Raw genomic sequence first — 15,940 nt, forward strand, 5'->3', positions numbered from 1 at the left:
TTTCTCAAAGCAGTACGGTGGCTTAACCCTGGAGGTCTTACCTGAAATTTCGGCAAGCTGTCCAGGCCTGGATAGTCTTCAATATCACCTGTGCCGATGTTAAAGCAAGCCCCGTGCCAGGGACAGCGTATGCGTCCTTTGGACAAAACCCCTGCAGGAAGGAGGTGAGGAACACAAGTCAAAATGAGTCTACATGGGAACATAGGAAGTTGTCATTGGTCCATCTTCTTCAGTGTTGTCTACACTGGCGTTCTGCCCGGACACTGAGGTCCAGCGCTGAGGGCCTTCCCTCCCTGCTAGAAGTAAGGCTACAAGGAACCAGGCAGAGGGCCTTCTCAGTAGTGGCACCCGCCCCCTGTGGAACGCCCTTCCACCAAATGTCAAAGAGAAAAATAATTACCAAACTTTTAGAAGACATCTGAAGGCAGCCCTGTTTTGGGAAGCCTTTAATGTTTAATGAGTTATTGTATTTTAGTGTTTTGTTGGAAGCTGCCCAGAGTGGCTTAATATTATTATTATTATTATTATTATTATTATTATTATTATTATTATTACTGGCAGCAGCTCTCCAGGGTTTCAGGCAGGGGACATTCCCAGCCCTATGGAACTGGAACTGTTGGAGATGCAACACCCACAGTTGTAAAAACCCATTATTTTAGTATGGCAGCATCTCCCTGCTGATATCAAGCCTTCACGATACTCTTTTCAGCCACCCATCCAAGCCTTCAGCAGCTGTTGCCCAAACACTTTCAAGCACGTCTTGAGGGCTAGAAACTTGCGTGTTTATTATTAAAAACGAAAGCCAAGATTCTGCATTCCGCAACCAAGTCACATTCCGACCTTTCCCAGCACTCCTGGGATAGAATCGCAGAAAGTACAAGGACTCCCCAAGCCTGCAGTTTTAGAAAAATGTTTTTTTTTAATGAACACGTGTCATTTTCATAATAGGGCAAACTGACCTTTCACCAACGGAGCACCATAGTGAGGACATTTGTGGCCCATGGCATAGAACTCCCCGTTTTCTTTGACCAGAAGTGCTTTCCCGCAGCCCAGATCCACCTCTCGCATCCTGGATAGGCAGAATTAAAACAGCGTCAATATTTTCTCAACGGAAACCTGAGTTTTACATGTGCACGATTAACAGGGAGCCTAGCAAAGTCAAGGCTGTTATGTTGAGAATGAGAGTCACGTGGAGCCCTTCTGTGGCTAAGCAATGGAGCCAGGAAGGCCCACAGTTCAAATCTCACCTCAAATCTTGTGAGATGGCTTCAGGCTTCTCTTTTTCAGTCTTGGAGCTTATCCACATTTTCCTTTTGCCCCACACTTTCTGGGCACAAGTCTGCACTTTCCTGGTCTGTGTCCAATGTCTTTTTTCTTTTCTTTGGCCTGCCACTTTCTGCAGGAAAACTCAATCTTTACTGCTGAATCGGAGCAAATGGCAATTTAGGTTTTCCAGGGATTGCTGTTTGTTCCGATTTAGCGGTAAAGAGCAGGTTTTTGCGGGGGCAAAAAAAGAAAGCGCTTGGACACAGACTCGGAAAGCCCAGACCTGTGCCCCAAAATGTGAAGACAGGATGATCCCTCAGTCTCCTGATCTGCAGAATGGGACTATAAATACTGGTGTATCTTCAAGAGAGAAATTGCATGTAAACCACCTAAGCTGGAGAGATCACCAAAAGAAAGAGAAGGAAAAGAAAAAGAAGACGCTGATTTAAATGAAAATCACATGAGCTTACTTGCAAATAAGGAGGGACAGGTTATATATAATATGGACCCTCCAAGTGTTTACAGATTTACAAAAGCCGTCCCAGTTTCTGAATTGATCCTGAAATGCCCTACTTTTCCTTAGGACGTCCCTATTTTCATTAAAGAAATGTTGGAGGGTATGGCAGTCATGAAATTAAAAGACCCCTGCTCCTTGGGAGAAAGGCGATGGCCACGGACTGCAAGAAGATCAAACCTCTCCATTCTTAAGGAAATCAGCCCTGAGTGCTTACTGGAAGGACAGATCCTGAAGCTGAGGCTCCAATACTTTGGCCACCTCATGAGAAGAGAAGACTCCCTGGAAAAGACCCTGATGTTGGGAAAGATGGAGGGCACAAGGAGAAGGGGACGACAGAGGACGAGATGGTTGGACAGTGTTCTCGAAGCTACAAACATGAGTCTGACCAAACTGCGGGAGGCAGTGGAAGACAGGAGTGCCTGGCATGCTCTGGTCCAGGGGGTCACGAAGAGTCAGACATGACTAAACGACTAAACAACAACAACAACATTTCCATCAGTGAAATCTCAGAGGGTATGGTAACAGTCGCAATGTGCCTAAGATACGTTGTCGCTCTACACCATGGGTAGGCAAACTAAGGCCGGATCCAGCCCAATTGCCTTCTCAATCCAGCCCGCAGACAGTCCGGGAATCTGCATGTTTTTACATGAGTAGAATATGTCCTTTTATTTAAAATGCATTTCTGGGTTATTTGTGGGGCATAGGAATTTGTTCATTCCCCCCCCCAAAAAAAATATAGTCCAGCCCCCCCACAAGTTCTGAGGGACAGTGGACCGGCCCCCTGCTGAAAAACTTTGCTGACTCCTGCTCTACACTCACTGTCCATTGTCAAGGTCCTTCACATAACAAACAGAGGCTTCAACCACGTCCTTCAGGTTCCGGTAGGGGTTGATGGTGACCGGATATTCCTCGAGCTGGAAATGGCGAGAAGTGCCATTGGCTTTGTAGATGATGGGGCTGGCTTTCCCGTTGGGCGACATCTCCTCCTTGGCTCTCTCCTTCTCGGGCAGCACCACTTCGATTTTCACTTCAACTGCGGAAGCAAAGAGAAACCCTCTCTGTCATATACTTCATGGTCCAATGTCCCTCCCGGCCCTGGGCTCTGCTGAGTGGTAGAGCAACTGCTTTGCATGCAGAAAGTCCCAGGTACACATTCCCTGGTGTCTTTGGGAAAAGACTCCCTGCCTTAAACCCTGGAAATTTGCTGCTACTCCGCGTAGGCAATATGGAGTAATATGGACCAAGCATACCGTATTTTTTGCTCTATAAGACGCACCAGACCATAAGACAGACCTAGTTTTTGGAGGAGGAAAACAAGAAAAAAAAATATTCTGAATCCCAGAAGCCAGAACAGCAAGAGGGATCCGGCTTCTGGGATAGCCTCTTGCTGTCCTGGCTTATGGGATAGCCGCGCGCAGCCTCTCCCGGGCAAGGGATGAAGGCTCCCCATGCCTGGAAGAGGTCGGCTAAGGCATCCCACTTGCTGTCCTGCAAAGCCTCTTGAGGGCAGCGGGAGGAAGGCTCCCCCAAGAGCCGCGCGCCCTTTAAAGAGCCCGCGGAGCGTGTGTGTGGCGGAGCGTGTGTGCGGCTCTCGGGGGAAAGCCCCCCAGGAGCCACACACACGCTCCATGTGGCTCTTTTAAGGGAGCGCTGAGCAGAGCCTCCCGCCTGCATTCGCTCCATAAGACGCACAAACATTTCCTCTTACTTTTTAGGAGGGGAAAAGTGTGTCTTATAGAGCGAAAAATACGGTGATCTTATTGAATGTTTGCCTTTTTTGTCATTTAATGTCACATAAGCTTTATACCAAATTACTACAGCTAAATAAGTTTAACTGCCTGTGCAAATGGGGTTACAATATCTTTTTTACAATTGTTTTTATTTGATTTTCCAAATATAAATTTATAACAAAACCAAATACATTTCCATATAAAGAGATTTCTCTGAATCTCAAGACCTCCTGCCATCCCCTCCATGGGTCCTAATGTCAATGTTTTCAACTGCATATTATATATCATAGTCTATATTTTGTATCTATCCATATCAATATCAATTAGCGCCAATGAATTGGAGAAAATTATTCCCCAGAATTAGAATGGGCACAAAAGCTTTTCAACTCAGAACAGTGCAGTAATTCTTTCTGAAAGAGATTAGCAGCTCAAAATATTAAGTGAAATCGTTGCTGTTTTAATTGTTATTATTGTTGCTTGTTTGTTTTTCCTGTAAAGCACTTTAGAGATTTTTTTAATGATATTAAGCAGTATTGGGTTTGTTTGTTTTTTAAAAAAATAAACAATAAAATTACCATTTCAACTGATAATTTGCAAAGTGTCTTAACATTCCCCAGTTTCAGGCCTGCTTGATCAGACCTATGGCCCATCCAGTTCAGCCTCCTGTTTTCACAGGGGCCAAACAAAAACAACACTCTCTCCTCTTGAGGTTTCCAGCAACCAACCAATTAATACATGTATCAGTGGGAAATGTGCATTTAAAATGAGTGAAAATTAACCTACAAAAATATGCATCATATTATTAAGGGAAATAGTTTGCAAAAATGTGCATATTTTCAGCCAAGGCTGCATACAAAAATGTGTTTATCAGGAGAAGTTTGCACTGAAATGCTGTCAAGTTTGGGAGTTGGGGGGCAGGAAACTAAGCAGGAAACTAAACTAAACCAGAGCCTGACATCACAGTCTTATAAACAAACAGGCTTCTTGAAGAGGAGGGAAAGGAAAAGAGACAGAAGGGGGGACTGATTTCAAATATTGGCTCCATCTCAGAATAACCCTTGCACAGTTTTCTGACATGAATTTGTGTGAGAGGGCAGAGAGAGAGAGAGAGAGAGAGAGAGAGAGAGAGAGAGAGAGAGAGAGAGAGAGAGAGAGAGAGAGAGAGATTCTGCTGTAAGATAAAAAAAATCCTCTGCAGTTTAAGCTATTTTGAGGATGTTTGATGTTTTGCTCTCTAAGGGACAAGCAGCAACACACACACATAACTGGTGAGAGGACACACACACAAAACTGAACGGAGAAAGCCTTTGCTTATTCAGACACAACAGGTGAAAATGATTCGCTGCCAGGTCTAGGTGCTTTTGCATAAGAACTGAAGAAGAGCCAAAGGCCCAGCATCCTCTTCTCATAGTGGCCAACCAGATGCCTGTTGGAACCTGCAGGCAGGATTCGAACACAGGAGCACTCTTCCCTCCCGTGATTTCCAGCAACTGGGAGATGAATAGGAGTCTCCTAGCAACTCACAGTGCCCTTAACAAGCTACAGAGTTATAGTCCAGCAGGATCTGGGGATCCCCAATTGCTGTCCTGCCATGCTTTAAATAGCTCCCATGGATGCTATTAAAAAAAAGTGGCAACCTTGACCTTTAAAACTGGGATAGCTCAGTCGGTAGAGCATGAGACTCTTAATCTCTGGGTCGTGGGTTCGAGCCCCATGTTGGACAAAAGATTCCTGCATTGCAGGGGGTTGGACTAGATGACCCACAGGGTCCCTTCCAACTCCACAATTCTATGAATCCAGAATTATAAAGCACTGAATTATATTATCCCTTAGATGGACTTCACATTAATTCCCCACCTTGTCAACTCACCAAACTGAAGGGTCTGAGTTGTTTCAGACCCTTTACAGAGGTGTATAATGTTAAAAGAGCAACTTACATCAATCAAGTTCATACTCCAATTTCAAAGTGTGTATCAAATTTGCTTGGGAGGAGCAAAACGCCCCACTGAAACCTTATTGATTTGCATGATCATCAGTGATGGAGATATTAATCAGTGGCTGATCAGTCCACTGGGTTGATTCAACAATGGTGCTAATTTTAATGAGCAATTTTGATTAAAAACAAACCTTTTCCAAAGCTTTTCTGGTCCCGAGGTACTGGATGATAAAAAGCCATATCAGTTCTAGATATTCCTTTGAACTATGAGTGGTTAAACTAAATTCTCCAGGAACTCAAACGGGCACTTCTGCTGAGGTTTTGCTGATATGCAAAAATCTAGATTTAATCAAATAATTAATTGGATGAAACGCAAATTATTAATCAATGGGAGAGGGCTTTAATCACTTGCCAGCCCTAATTATTGGTATTAAGACCCTGTAATTATTTGATTAAGTGGATCCTCATTTTAATGCATTAATTATTTCCACCCAGGATTGATGTTAACAGCGGCTGAGTTATAGTTACCGAGTTCATTTCGTTTACTTTTTTTAAACACTGGAACACTGACATCAGCCTTTTTCCAGTCCTCTGAAATATCCTCAGTATTCCATGATTTACTTAAAATCAGCCTCAGCGGTTCAGAGAGCTCCTCTGCCAATTCTTTTAAAACATTTGGGTGCGAGTTATCCGGTCCTGCGGATTTAAAAATGGTCAGCTTTAGTAGATTGCAGTTTCATATCCTCTGGGGCAGGAATGTTACGGAGGCGCTACTGAAATGAGAATGCTGTTACAAAAGTCGGGTGCCTGCCCCTCAGGGTCTGTGTTCCTTTGTAGAATCGAGACACGACGGAGACTGTCGCAGCTTTAAGAAATAGGGTTTATTCACCCATTTACAACTGCAATCTGCATGGAGGGAGTCCAGATCTTACAGCATGGTCCTTTCAAGAGGGGCTTGTCCCCTATAGCAGTGCAGCCAGGAGCCAGCCTTCAGCCAGCCTGCCCAAGATGGATCCCAGTCTATCTTCTTCCTTCTTCTTCCCAGCACACCCTGCTAAGGACCTCTCCAAGGCATCTTTCCCAGTCAGCTCTGCAGCCAGCCTGCCCAAAAGATGGATCCCAGCCTTTCTCTCTGGTTCTTCTTCCCAGAACCCCTTCTACCAGACTCCCTTTTCATCACCTTAAACACCCCCATCACCTGACAACATCTGTCTCTCCAGGCCAAAGCATAGCTGTCAACTTACAGATTTGAAAATAAGGGGCCAGCAGCCTCGAAAATAAGGGAACAGCAGCCAAAATAAGGGATTTTGGCTTAGCTTATACATAAATACGGCACTGATGAAGCCATGCTGCTTTGGCTGTGACTGACTGTGTTTTGCAGGGGGTTAGACTAGATGATCCTAAGCGCCTACAACTCCGACCAAAGAAGAGTGGCAGACAAAACTGATGAACGACGTCCAGATGGCAAAGCTTACAGGCAGAATTAGAAACCAGGAAGAGGACCTCTTTAATAAAGAATGGGGAAAATTTATAATTTATTTGAAAAGCTACTGTCAAGCGTTACATACATTGGCAGGATTGACAGAAAACTTGTAGTAAAAATTTGAACTATGGATGGACAAATGATTTATAAAAATAGAGTTATGAAAGGGATGCAGAGGGGGAAATCACTACATTAAGATGCTGCACTGGTTGGAGGGGATGCTAAGCAGCATGTCGGGGCTGCCGTCGTCCTGGCGCGAGGAGTTCCATCAGCCCTTCCCCGTCCAAGAGAGAGGGAGGGAGGGAGACTGTCACCCACGCCGCCCGCGAGCCCGGCATGAGGCGGTTGCGGTGCCGCGGTGGCCCTGAAGTGCCGCCCTTCTGCATCCCTCCCCATCTCCTCCTCTTCCTCCTCCCTCAGGCCACCTCCTCAGCTGCTACCGCCGCTGCCGCCTTCGGCTTCCCCTGGCAACGCGGCAGAAGTCTCACAAGAGAGGGGCTGCCCGTCTGCCCGCCCACCACCACCCTGAGGGGGGAAACAGAGACGCGGCAGCTCGTGACAGCGCATGCTCTCTCGCGGCGGAGAACGCCGAGCCGTTGCTTCCTTCCCAAGCCGGGCGAGCATGAAACCCAGGAAATTTAAGGGACATCATCAATAAGGGACAGCAGTGGGACACGGCGCTGGGATAATGGAGTTTCCCGCCAAATAAGGGACGGTTGACAGCTAAGGGCCAAAGGAGTGTCAGCTTGGGCTCCTGGCTGTAGGTACCCAGGGCCATGGGTGCCATGCAGCATGCATGGCCCTGGCACCAAAATTTGTGGGTGCCCGGCCCCTTCATGGGGAATTTTGTGGGTGCTACCACACCCAGGCCCCCAGAAAGTTAGCACCTATGTCCTTTCAGATGGCCCATCAACACCTTTTGTTGGGTTAACAGAATTACACACCACTTCATGGTAAAGGGGGGCTATTGGGTTGTTGTTTTTATTTTTATTATGTATTTTGTGGTTTTATATCTTGATTTTATTATGTGAACCGCCCTGAGACCTCTGGGTATAGGGCAGTAATAATTATTAATAATAATAATAATCCTCAAGTGATTTTTGAAAAACAGTAACATTATTACTAAGAAAAATTAACAACATTAATTTAAAACTTTCATAAAGTAAGTAATACAATATTTTAGGTAATGATATAACAAGGATAGGAAATGGAGCGAAATGTAAAGATGCAAATTTAAATTTTGTAAACCATCAGACGGGAGGGAGGGAAGCCGTTAGGCTCAGTTGAGCCAAAGAGATAAAATAAGAGGATATGATGTTACGTAATGTGATTATATGTAAAACCAAAAAAAAATATTTTAAAAATAAAATAAAACTTTCATAAAGTTTTTAAAAAGCAGTAGACTCAAAGCAGATTAAGACTCGCATCAACTTTCTAAACACGTAGGTAGACTTGTCTAAGTGAAATTGCTTTTAGCAGGCACCAAAAAGAGTACATCAAAAACGCCTGCCTTATATCAATAAGCAGAGAGTTCCAAAGTTCAACACTAAAAGATCAAGTTCTTACAAATGGAGAACAAGTATAATTCCAAAGGCCCTGATTTCTCTAAGGAAAGGTAAAGGGACCCCTGACCATTAGGTCCAGTGGTGACCGACTCTGGAGTTGCGGTGCTCATCTTGCTTTATTGACCGAGGGAGCCGGCGTACAGCTTCGGGGTCATGTGGCCAGCATGACTAAGCCGCTTCTGGCGAAACCAGAGCAGCGCATGGAAACGCCGTTTACCTTCCCACCAGAGTGGTACCTAGTTATCTACTTGCACTTTGACGTGCTTTCGAACTGCTAAGTTGGCAGGAACAGGGACCGAGCAATGGGAGTTCACCCCGTCGTGGGGATTTGAACCGCCAAACTTATGATCGGCAAGCCCTAGGCTCTGTGGTTTAACCCACAGCGCCACCCGTGTCTCTACAAGGAAGCAAATGAATCATACGGTGATGGAACAAAAGAACTCTGCTGGATCAGACTCTGTACCCTTGAATCCAAATTTCCCCACCCGGGGCTGTAAAGTTCTGATGTTCCCCCTTCTAAACAAACAAATAAATCACTGCCTTCACTTTCCACCATTGCATTTCTATTTCTCCATTTCAGATGTAACCAAGTTGGCAGACAGATAAAACATTAACAGCTAAGAATACAAAAGGTGTGAAAGGGTGCTGCACTTAAGTCTAAAGTAAACTTTAGACACCTTGGAGATGTGGGCGAATGTCTTAACTTCAATCTTTGTTTTTCCGATTACCAGGTAAGTAAAGTACACGCTGACCCAGGTTCCCCCTTAAGGTTATCTGAGGACAATCAATAAGAAAAGGTCTGCAGTTCTCAGTTGCCCAACTGTGTAGGTAAAGAGAGCCCTGACCATTAGGTCCAGTCGTGGCTGACTCTGGGATTGCAGCACTCATCTTGCTTTACTGGCCGAGGGAGCTGGCGTACAGCTTCCGGGTCATGTGGCCAGCATGACTAAGCCGCTTCTGGCGAACCAGAGCAGCGCACAGAAACGCCGTTTACCTTCCCGCCGGAGCGGTACCTATTTATCTACTTGCACTTTGACGTGGTTTCGAACTACTAGGTTGGCAGGAGCAGGGACCGAGCAATGAGAGCTCACCCCGTCGTGGGGATCCGAACTGCCGACCTTCTGATCAGCAAGTCCTAGGCTCTGTGGTTTAACCCACAGCACCACCTGCATCATCGCGTTGAGTAGGGTACTTCAGTGCTTATCTCTTTCACTAGCAATGTGAACTGGTGATTCAGCATACCTCCTCTTGGAAAGGGACTTTGTGTATATATTGTGATGCACACTCTGGGTGGCTCCCAACAGAATATCAAACATTAAAAACTTCCCTATACAGGGCTGCCTGCAGATGTCTTCTAAAAATCAGATTGTTTATTTCCATGACATCTGATGGGAGGGCATTTCACAGGGCGGGCGCCACCACCAAGAAGGCCCTCTGCTTGGTTCCCTGTAACCTCAACCCTAACAGGGAGGGAACCGCCAGAAGGCCCTCGGAGCTGGACCTTAGTGTCCAGGCTGAACAATAGGGATGGAGACGCTCCTTCAGGTATACTGGGCCAAGGCCTTAGGACTGGGAGCAGAGGGGCCACATTGCTCTCAGTAGGGTAGCCATTTATGCATCCCCGCCCCTTTAAAAAGAGGCTGGAAGAGGACACCAATTTGTACAAAATCTGCATGTATGGGTAAGATGGGAATCATAGAATTGGAGAGTTGGAAGGGACCCGCAAAGGTAATATCCAGTCCAATCCCCTGCAATGCTGGTTTATGCACTGCAGGGCTGAGTGAGCCAATAAGCAAAAAAAGAAACACAGTCACATGCCACAGATTAAACACTTGCCAGCTGTGTTCCCATAGCCATCGTTTTCCCCTAGTAACTCCAAAGAGGGCTTAACCTCTCAGAACAGAGTCCAAGGACAACCCTGCCCTGCCAATCGGATTGAAGAAAAGTTAAAGAACATGGTTTTGGTAAACCTCTTACTTCTTAGAAATTTATTCTCCGGTGTCAAGAGCAGGATTGTAGCAGCACCTGATGGGGGAACCTCCCCCCGCACAGGCTTAAGTGTCGTAATACTCTTACCTCGCCTTAAGGAAAGTGATCTAAAATGGAAGTAGAAATACGAGGTTTTTTTAAAAAAAAATGTCAAAGCAATTCGAGGGAAAGTTAAAGGCAGTGATTCTTCAGAACTTTATAGGTGGGGATTTAGACTCATGAGCACAGAGTCCAAGTCAGCTGTAATCTCTTGACGTTAAAGTTGTGATGCAAGCGTTTTTTATTACCCTCAAAGCAGGCCCAACTGCAAAACAGCAAATGAAGCAAAGCAAAGAGACTTGTAGAATTGGAAGTGACACCAAGGGTCCTCTAGTCCAACCCCCCCCCCTGCAAAGCAGGAAGCACAGCTGAAGAATCCCTGAGAAATGCCCATCCAACATCTGTCTGAAAACTCACAACAAGGGAGAGTCCATCACCTTCTGAGGTAACCTGCTGCTCTGTCAAATAGCTCTTACTGTCAGACAGCTCTTCCTAATGTTTAGTCGGAGTCTCCTTTTTCGTAATTTGACTCCGTTGGTTTGGGTCTGCCTCTCTGGAGCAGCAGAAAACAAGCTTTCCCTATCGAGTCATTTAGATATCTGAAGATGACTCTCATATCATCTCTCGGCCTTCTCTTCTCCAGGCTAAACAGACCCAACTCCCTCAGCTGTTTGGTTTGGTTTCCAGACCTTTGGCCATCTTGGTTACCCTCCTCTGCACACATCCCTTCTTATCAAAATCCTTCTTAAATTGTGGCAGACTCCAGCTGGGAGAAGAGAGCAGGACTATGACTTCCCTTGACCTGGACATTATACTTTTATTGATGCAGCCTGGAAAGGCATTAGCCTTTTTTGCCGCTGCATGACACACAATTGACTCGTGTGAAGCTTGTGGTGTACTAAGACTGCTTGATCCTTTTTTCACACATACTGCTGTCAAGCCGAGGGTCCGCCATCCCATCCCTCAAACCATATTGAGCAGATCTCTCAAGGGTGTGAGCCATAGCTGTCAACTTTCAGATTTGAAAATATGGGATCAGCAGCCTCGAAAATAAGGGATCAGCAACCTCACCTGTCCCAGGGACAGTCTACGGGATATCTAACAATCCGGGATAGCAGTGGGAAGCAGCGGGAAACGAAGATGGAATAAGGGAATTTCCCGCAAAAAAAGGGAAGGTTGACAGCTATGGTGAGAGCCAAGCTACAGACAACAGCTGAAGCTATTGAACAGTCAAAGGATTAAACAGGTAGAAAAGATTTGTGCATTCTACAGATAAGGGACAGGGACAAAGATAAATTGTCAGTCGTAAAATCGTTTCACACAGAGCACTCCTCTCTCACACACAGATGAGCACAGGATGGGGTCTTGCCCGCCCCCTCTCCCAATCTCCAGAAACAGCCATTTGTCTTTGGGGGGAAACAGGGCCCACCCAGAGAATAATCCATCTGACATGGGTGGCATAATTTATCCTGAAAATGAGACCTTTGAATCCTCATCACTTTAGAAATAGGCAGTGGGTTTTCACCAGCCAGCAAAAGGGATGGAATACAGTCGTACCTTGGTTCTCGGACGTAATCCATTCCGGAAGCCCGTTCGACTTCCAAAAATGTTCAGAAACTAAGGCATGGCTTCCGATTGGCTGCAGGAGCTTCCTGCACTCAATTGGAAGCCTCAGAAGCCGGGTTGGAGGTTCATCTTCCAAAGAACGTTAAAAAACCCAAACACTTGCTTCCAGGTTTTCGGAGTTCTGGAGCCAAAACATACGAGTACCAAGGCGTTTAAGAACCAAGGTACGACTGTACTCTTGCATTTAGGAAATCTGAGGAGGGAGGATTGAGGTTTTTCCATGTTTTGGGGGTACTTTCTCCTATCTCCCCCCGAAATAGTTGCAAGCAGAAGTTCCTCACACTTCAGCACGTACATAAACTGCCATAATTCAGACTGGCTTCATCCAGCGTTTCTGAAATCTGGCTGGCCCTATGAGGTGGTCTCTGTCTGTCTGTCTCATAAGAAGAGCTTGCTGGGTCAGAATAATGACCCACCTAGTCCATAGCTGTCAACATACAGATTTGAAAATAAGGGACCAGCAGCCTCGAAAATAAGGGATCAGCAGCCCAAATAAGGGATTTTGCTATTGTAAAGAGTTACATACATTGGTAGGATTGACAGATACTTTCAATCCGGCATGAGGCGGTTGCAGCACGGCGGCAGCCGCTGAAGTGCCGCTCTTCTGCGTCCCTAACCATCCCCTCCTCTTCCTCCTCCCTCAGCCGCCTCCTCAGCTGCCACCACCGCTGCCGCCTCCGGGCTCGCGGGCGGCGTGGGCGGCGTGGGCGAGAGTCTCTCTCCCTCCCCCCCTCAGGCGGGGAAGGACCGATGGAACTCCGCGCACCAGGATGATGGCGCCAGCGCTCTCTCTCTCTCTTGTGGCAGAGGACCGCGAGCCGCTGCTTCCCTCCCGAGCCGGGCGAGCATGAAACCCAGGAAATTTAAGGGACATCACCAATAAGGCACAGCAGCAGGACATGGCGCTGGGATAAGGGAGTTTCCCGCCAAATAAGGGACGGTTGACATCTATGACCTAGTCCAGCATCCTGTTCTCTCAGTTGCCACTCATATGCCCCAAGCAGGCCCTGAGCACATTCCCCTCCTGTAGTTTCCAGCAACCTCGTTACTGAAAGCCATCATGGCCTATAGCCATCAAAAGCCCTCTCCTCCACAAACTTTTAAAGCTAAGTTGCCTTGATTTGATGAGGAATGGCACGTTCAGAATGCATTAACGCCCAAAACGCAAGGCAACCTCGAAGTTGGAGTCACACCTGCGACGTCCGGTGGCCTTTGCATTTCTGCAGAGCGCCACTGGAGCTAAGAAAATATGGAGATAAATAAGTAACGACGGCCAAGATGAATAAGTAACGGCCCCAGCCTTGCCAACTCGGTTCCAGGCAGGTAAGGCTGCAACCTTACACGCCAGGCTCGCTTACCAAGAGCTCTCCCTGCAGCACACAATTTCTTCCCACGCAAGGCCACGTCTCCTGGGCATTTGGGGGAAATGCGGGAACCTGGCGACGGAAGGGGGCTGCAGCACAGGCAGCGTGCTGTAGTGGTTAGATGTTTGGGCTAGGACTCAGCCATGTGAAGAATTTCAGGGTTGGAAGGGACCCTCAAAAGTCATCAGTTCCAACCCCCTCCAATGCAGGAATCACGGCTGAAGAATCCCTCACAGATGGCTGTCCAAACCCTGTTTAAAAACCTCCAGAGAGTTCCCCACTTTCCAAGGGATTCCATTCCACTGTTGGACGGTTGCGGGCAGCTGCCATCTCTCGACCTAGCCTACCTTGCAGGGTTGTTGGGGAGAGAAAATGGGGGAGGTGGACTACCTTGAACACCACTTTGAGCTCCTTGGAGGAATGGCAGGATGAAAATATAAGAATAAAATATAATTTTGCCCGCGTGCGTGCGCGCGCGCGCACACACACACACACACACACACACACACACACACATATATATATATATATATATATATATATATATATATATATATGAGAAAGGGAAGTAAAGAACACTACACAGCAATACCCTTTCTCTCCTTGCCACATCATTCCTTCTGACAGGAAACTCCAGTGGCGGTGTGACGATCCGTTTAAGTGACAAAAGGGGACTACTTCAAAGAAGGGAGTAGTTTCTACATCCTTGGGGGAAGCCTGTAAATTAAAATAAACATCTTTTTTTTTAAAAAGTAAAAGCCGAAAATGGTCCAACCAGCACCTTTGAAGTCAAAGGACTTAGAGCGTTGATGTTTCTTGAGCAGGGCGATTTTAATCCGAGCCTCACCCACCTTGCAGGGTTGTGGTGAGGTTCCAATGGGGAGGCACAGAACCTGTGGTTCCTGCATGGCAGGAGGTTGGACTAGATGACCCTTGCAGGTCCCTTCCATCTCTACAATCCTACAATTCTATGTCTGTGATAAGGCCTGGATGTCTGGATGGAGATTTGTGTGTGCCTGTGTACAGAAATCCCTGCCTTTTGCAGAGCTGTAGCCTACAATTGCACTAAGACAGGATCCCGCCCTCTGCCCTGCCAGCTGGCCTCGGCCCAGTATACCTGAAGGAGCATCTCCACCCCCATCGTTGTACCCGGACACTGAGGTCCAGCACCAAGGGCCTTCTGGTGGTTCCCTCACTGCGAGAAGCCAAGTTACAGGGAACCAGCCAGAGGGCCTTCTCAGTAGTGGCGCCCTCCCTGTGGAACACCCTGCCACCAGATGTCAAAGAGAACAACAACTACCAGACTTTTAGAAGACATCTGAAGGCAGCCCTGTTTAGGGAAGCTTTTAATGTTTGATGTATTACAGTATTTAATATTTTTTGGGAAGCCACCCAGAGTGGCTAGAGAAGCCCAGCCAGATGGACTGGGTATAAATAATATTATATTATTATTATTATTATTATTATTATTATTATTATTATTATTATTATAGCTTTCACCCGTGCCCAAAACCATCTTCGCATCTTTTCCCAACTACCGGCACCATGCGACCTCTGGGAAGTTCCCCGTTAGGAAATGCAGCCCACCCCCAACACTGTGGGTATTTGTAACGAAAATCCTTTTCCGGTCTGGCATGCCAGTGAGAGACTACATGAGGGCATGGGCCGGCTGACTCCATAGGGGGCATATAATTGCTGCGGGCGATGCGGGGCTAAATTAAGGAAGCTTAATTTGACGGAATCCAGGGTCAAAGCCAGCTGGGTATTTGTTCTTGGCCATTAACAAGTGACATGAATGATTGTGGACATACCCCTTACGGCTTGAGGAATTTCAGGTCTTTGTTGTTTTTTGGCACAGCTAAGGTTACTAGAGATCACAGAACTGTAGAGTCGGAAGGGATCCTGAGGGTCATCGAGTCCAACCCGCTCAAATCTCCAAACTTCTGGTTAACAGCCAGCCATTGTGATGGAGAATGTGTGTTTTAAAAAGGTTTTGTAGTGATTGGTTGACCACGGTTTGTTTATTTCTTGCATTTCTATTCTACTTTTCCTCCAAGGAGCTCATGGCAGCCTACACAGTTCCCCCCCTCCTCATTTAATCCCCACAACAACCCTGAGAGGTAGGTCAGAGAGGCAGTGACTGGTCCTCAAAACCACCCAGTGAGTTTCATGGTTGAGTGGGGATTCGAACCCTGGTCTCCCGGGTCCTAGCCTGGCACTCTAACCATTGCACCACCACTGGTGTGATAGGAATTTTGAGGTCTTAGATATATGTTAAATGTTCATAAGTGTACCAACCAAGCACATATATAGATCAGCACAGGAAGACCGACCTGGAACCATTTTGATTCCCAAACTGACCAAATGTTTTCTCTGCAAGGTCAAATGGAAAAATGGAAAAGCCTCCCCATTGTCTTTTCCTTCA

General features: G+C 46.5%; 1 protein-coding gene across 4 annotated transcripts in view; it reads right to left on the reverse strand.

The window, feature by feature from the left end:
- The window catches only part of AIFM3 (AIF family member 3), a gene marked incomplete at its 3' end in the record, with an annotated part of 50,228 nt that overhangs the window by 21,131 nt on the left and 13,157 nt on the right, over positions 1-15,940 (reverse strand). For 2 of the 4 annotated variants that reach the window (XM_081892374.1, XM_081892375.1), the window contains exons 3-5: positions 2,603-2,816; positions 960-1,069; positions 42-151 (exon numbers count right to left, since the gene is read on the reverse strand). In XM_081892374.1, coding sequence (XP_081748500.1) covers positions 42-151; positions 960-1,069; positions 2,603-2,816 — 434 coding nt within the window. Of the gene's footprint in view, positions 1-41; positions 152-959; positions 1,070-2,602; positions 2,817-5,977; positions 6,146-15,940 lie in introns of all 4 variants that reach the window. The other 2 variants (XM_081892373.1, XM_081892372.1) reach the window with 2 other exon arrangements.

The sequence above is a fragment of the Podarcis melisellensis genome (assembly GCF_964234715.1).
Source record: "Podarcis melisellensis genome assembly, chromosome: 16".
Taxonomy (NCBI): domain Eukaryota; kingdom Metazoa; phylum Chordata; class Lepidosauria; order Squamata; family Lacertidae; genus Podarcis; species Podarcis melisellensis.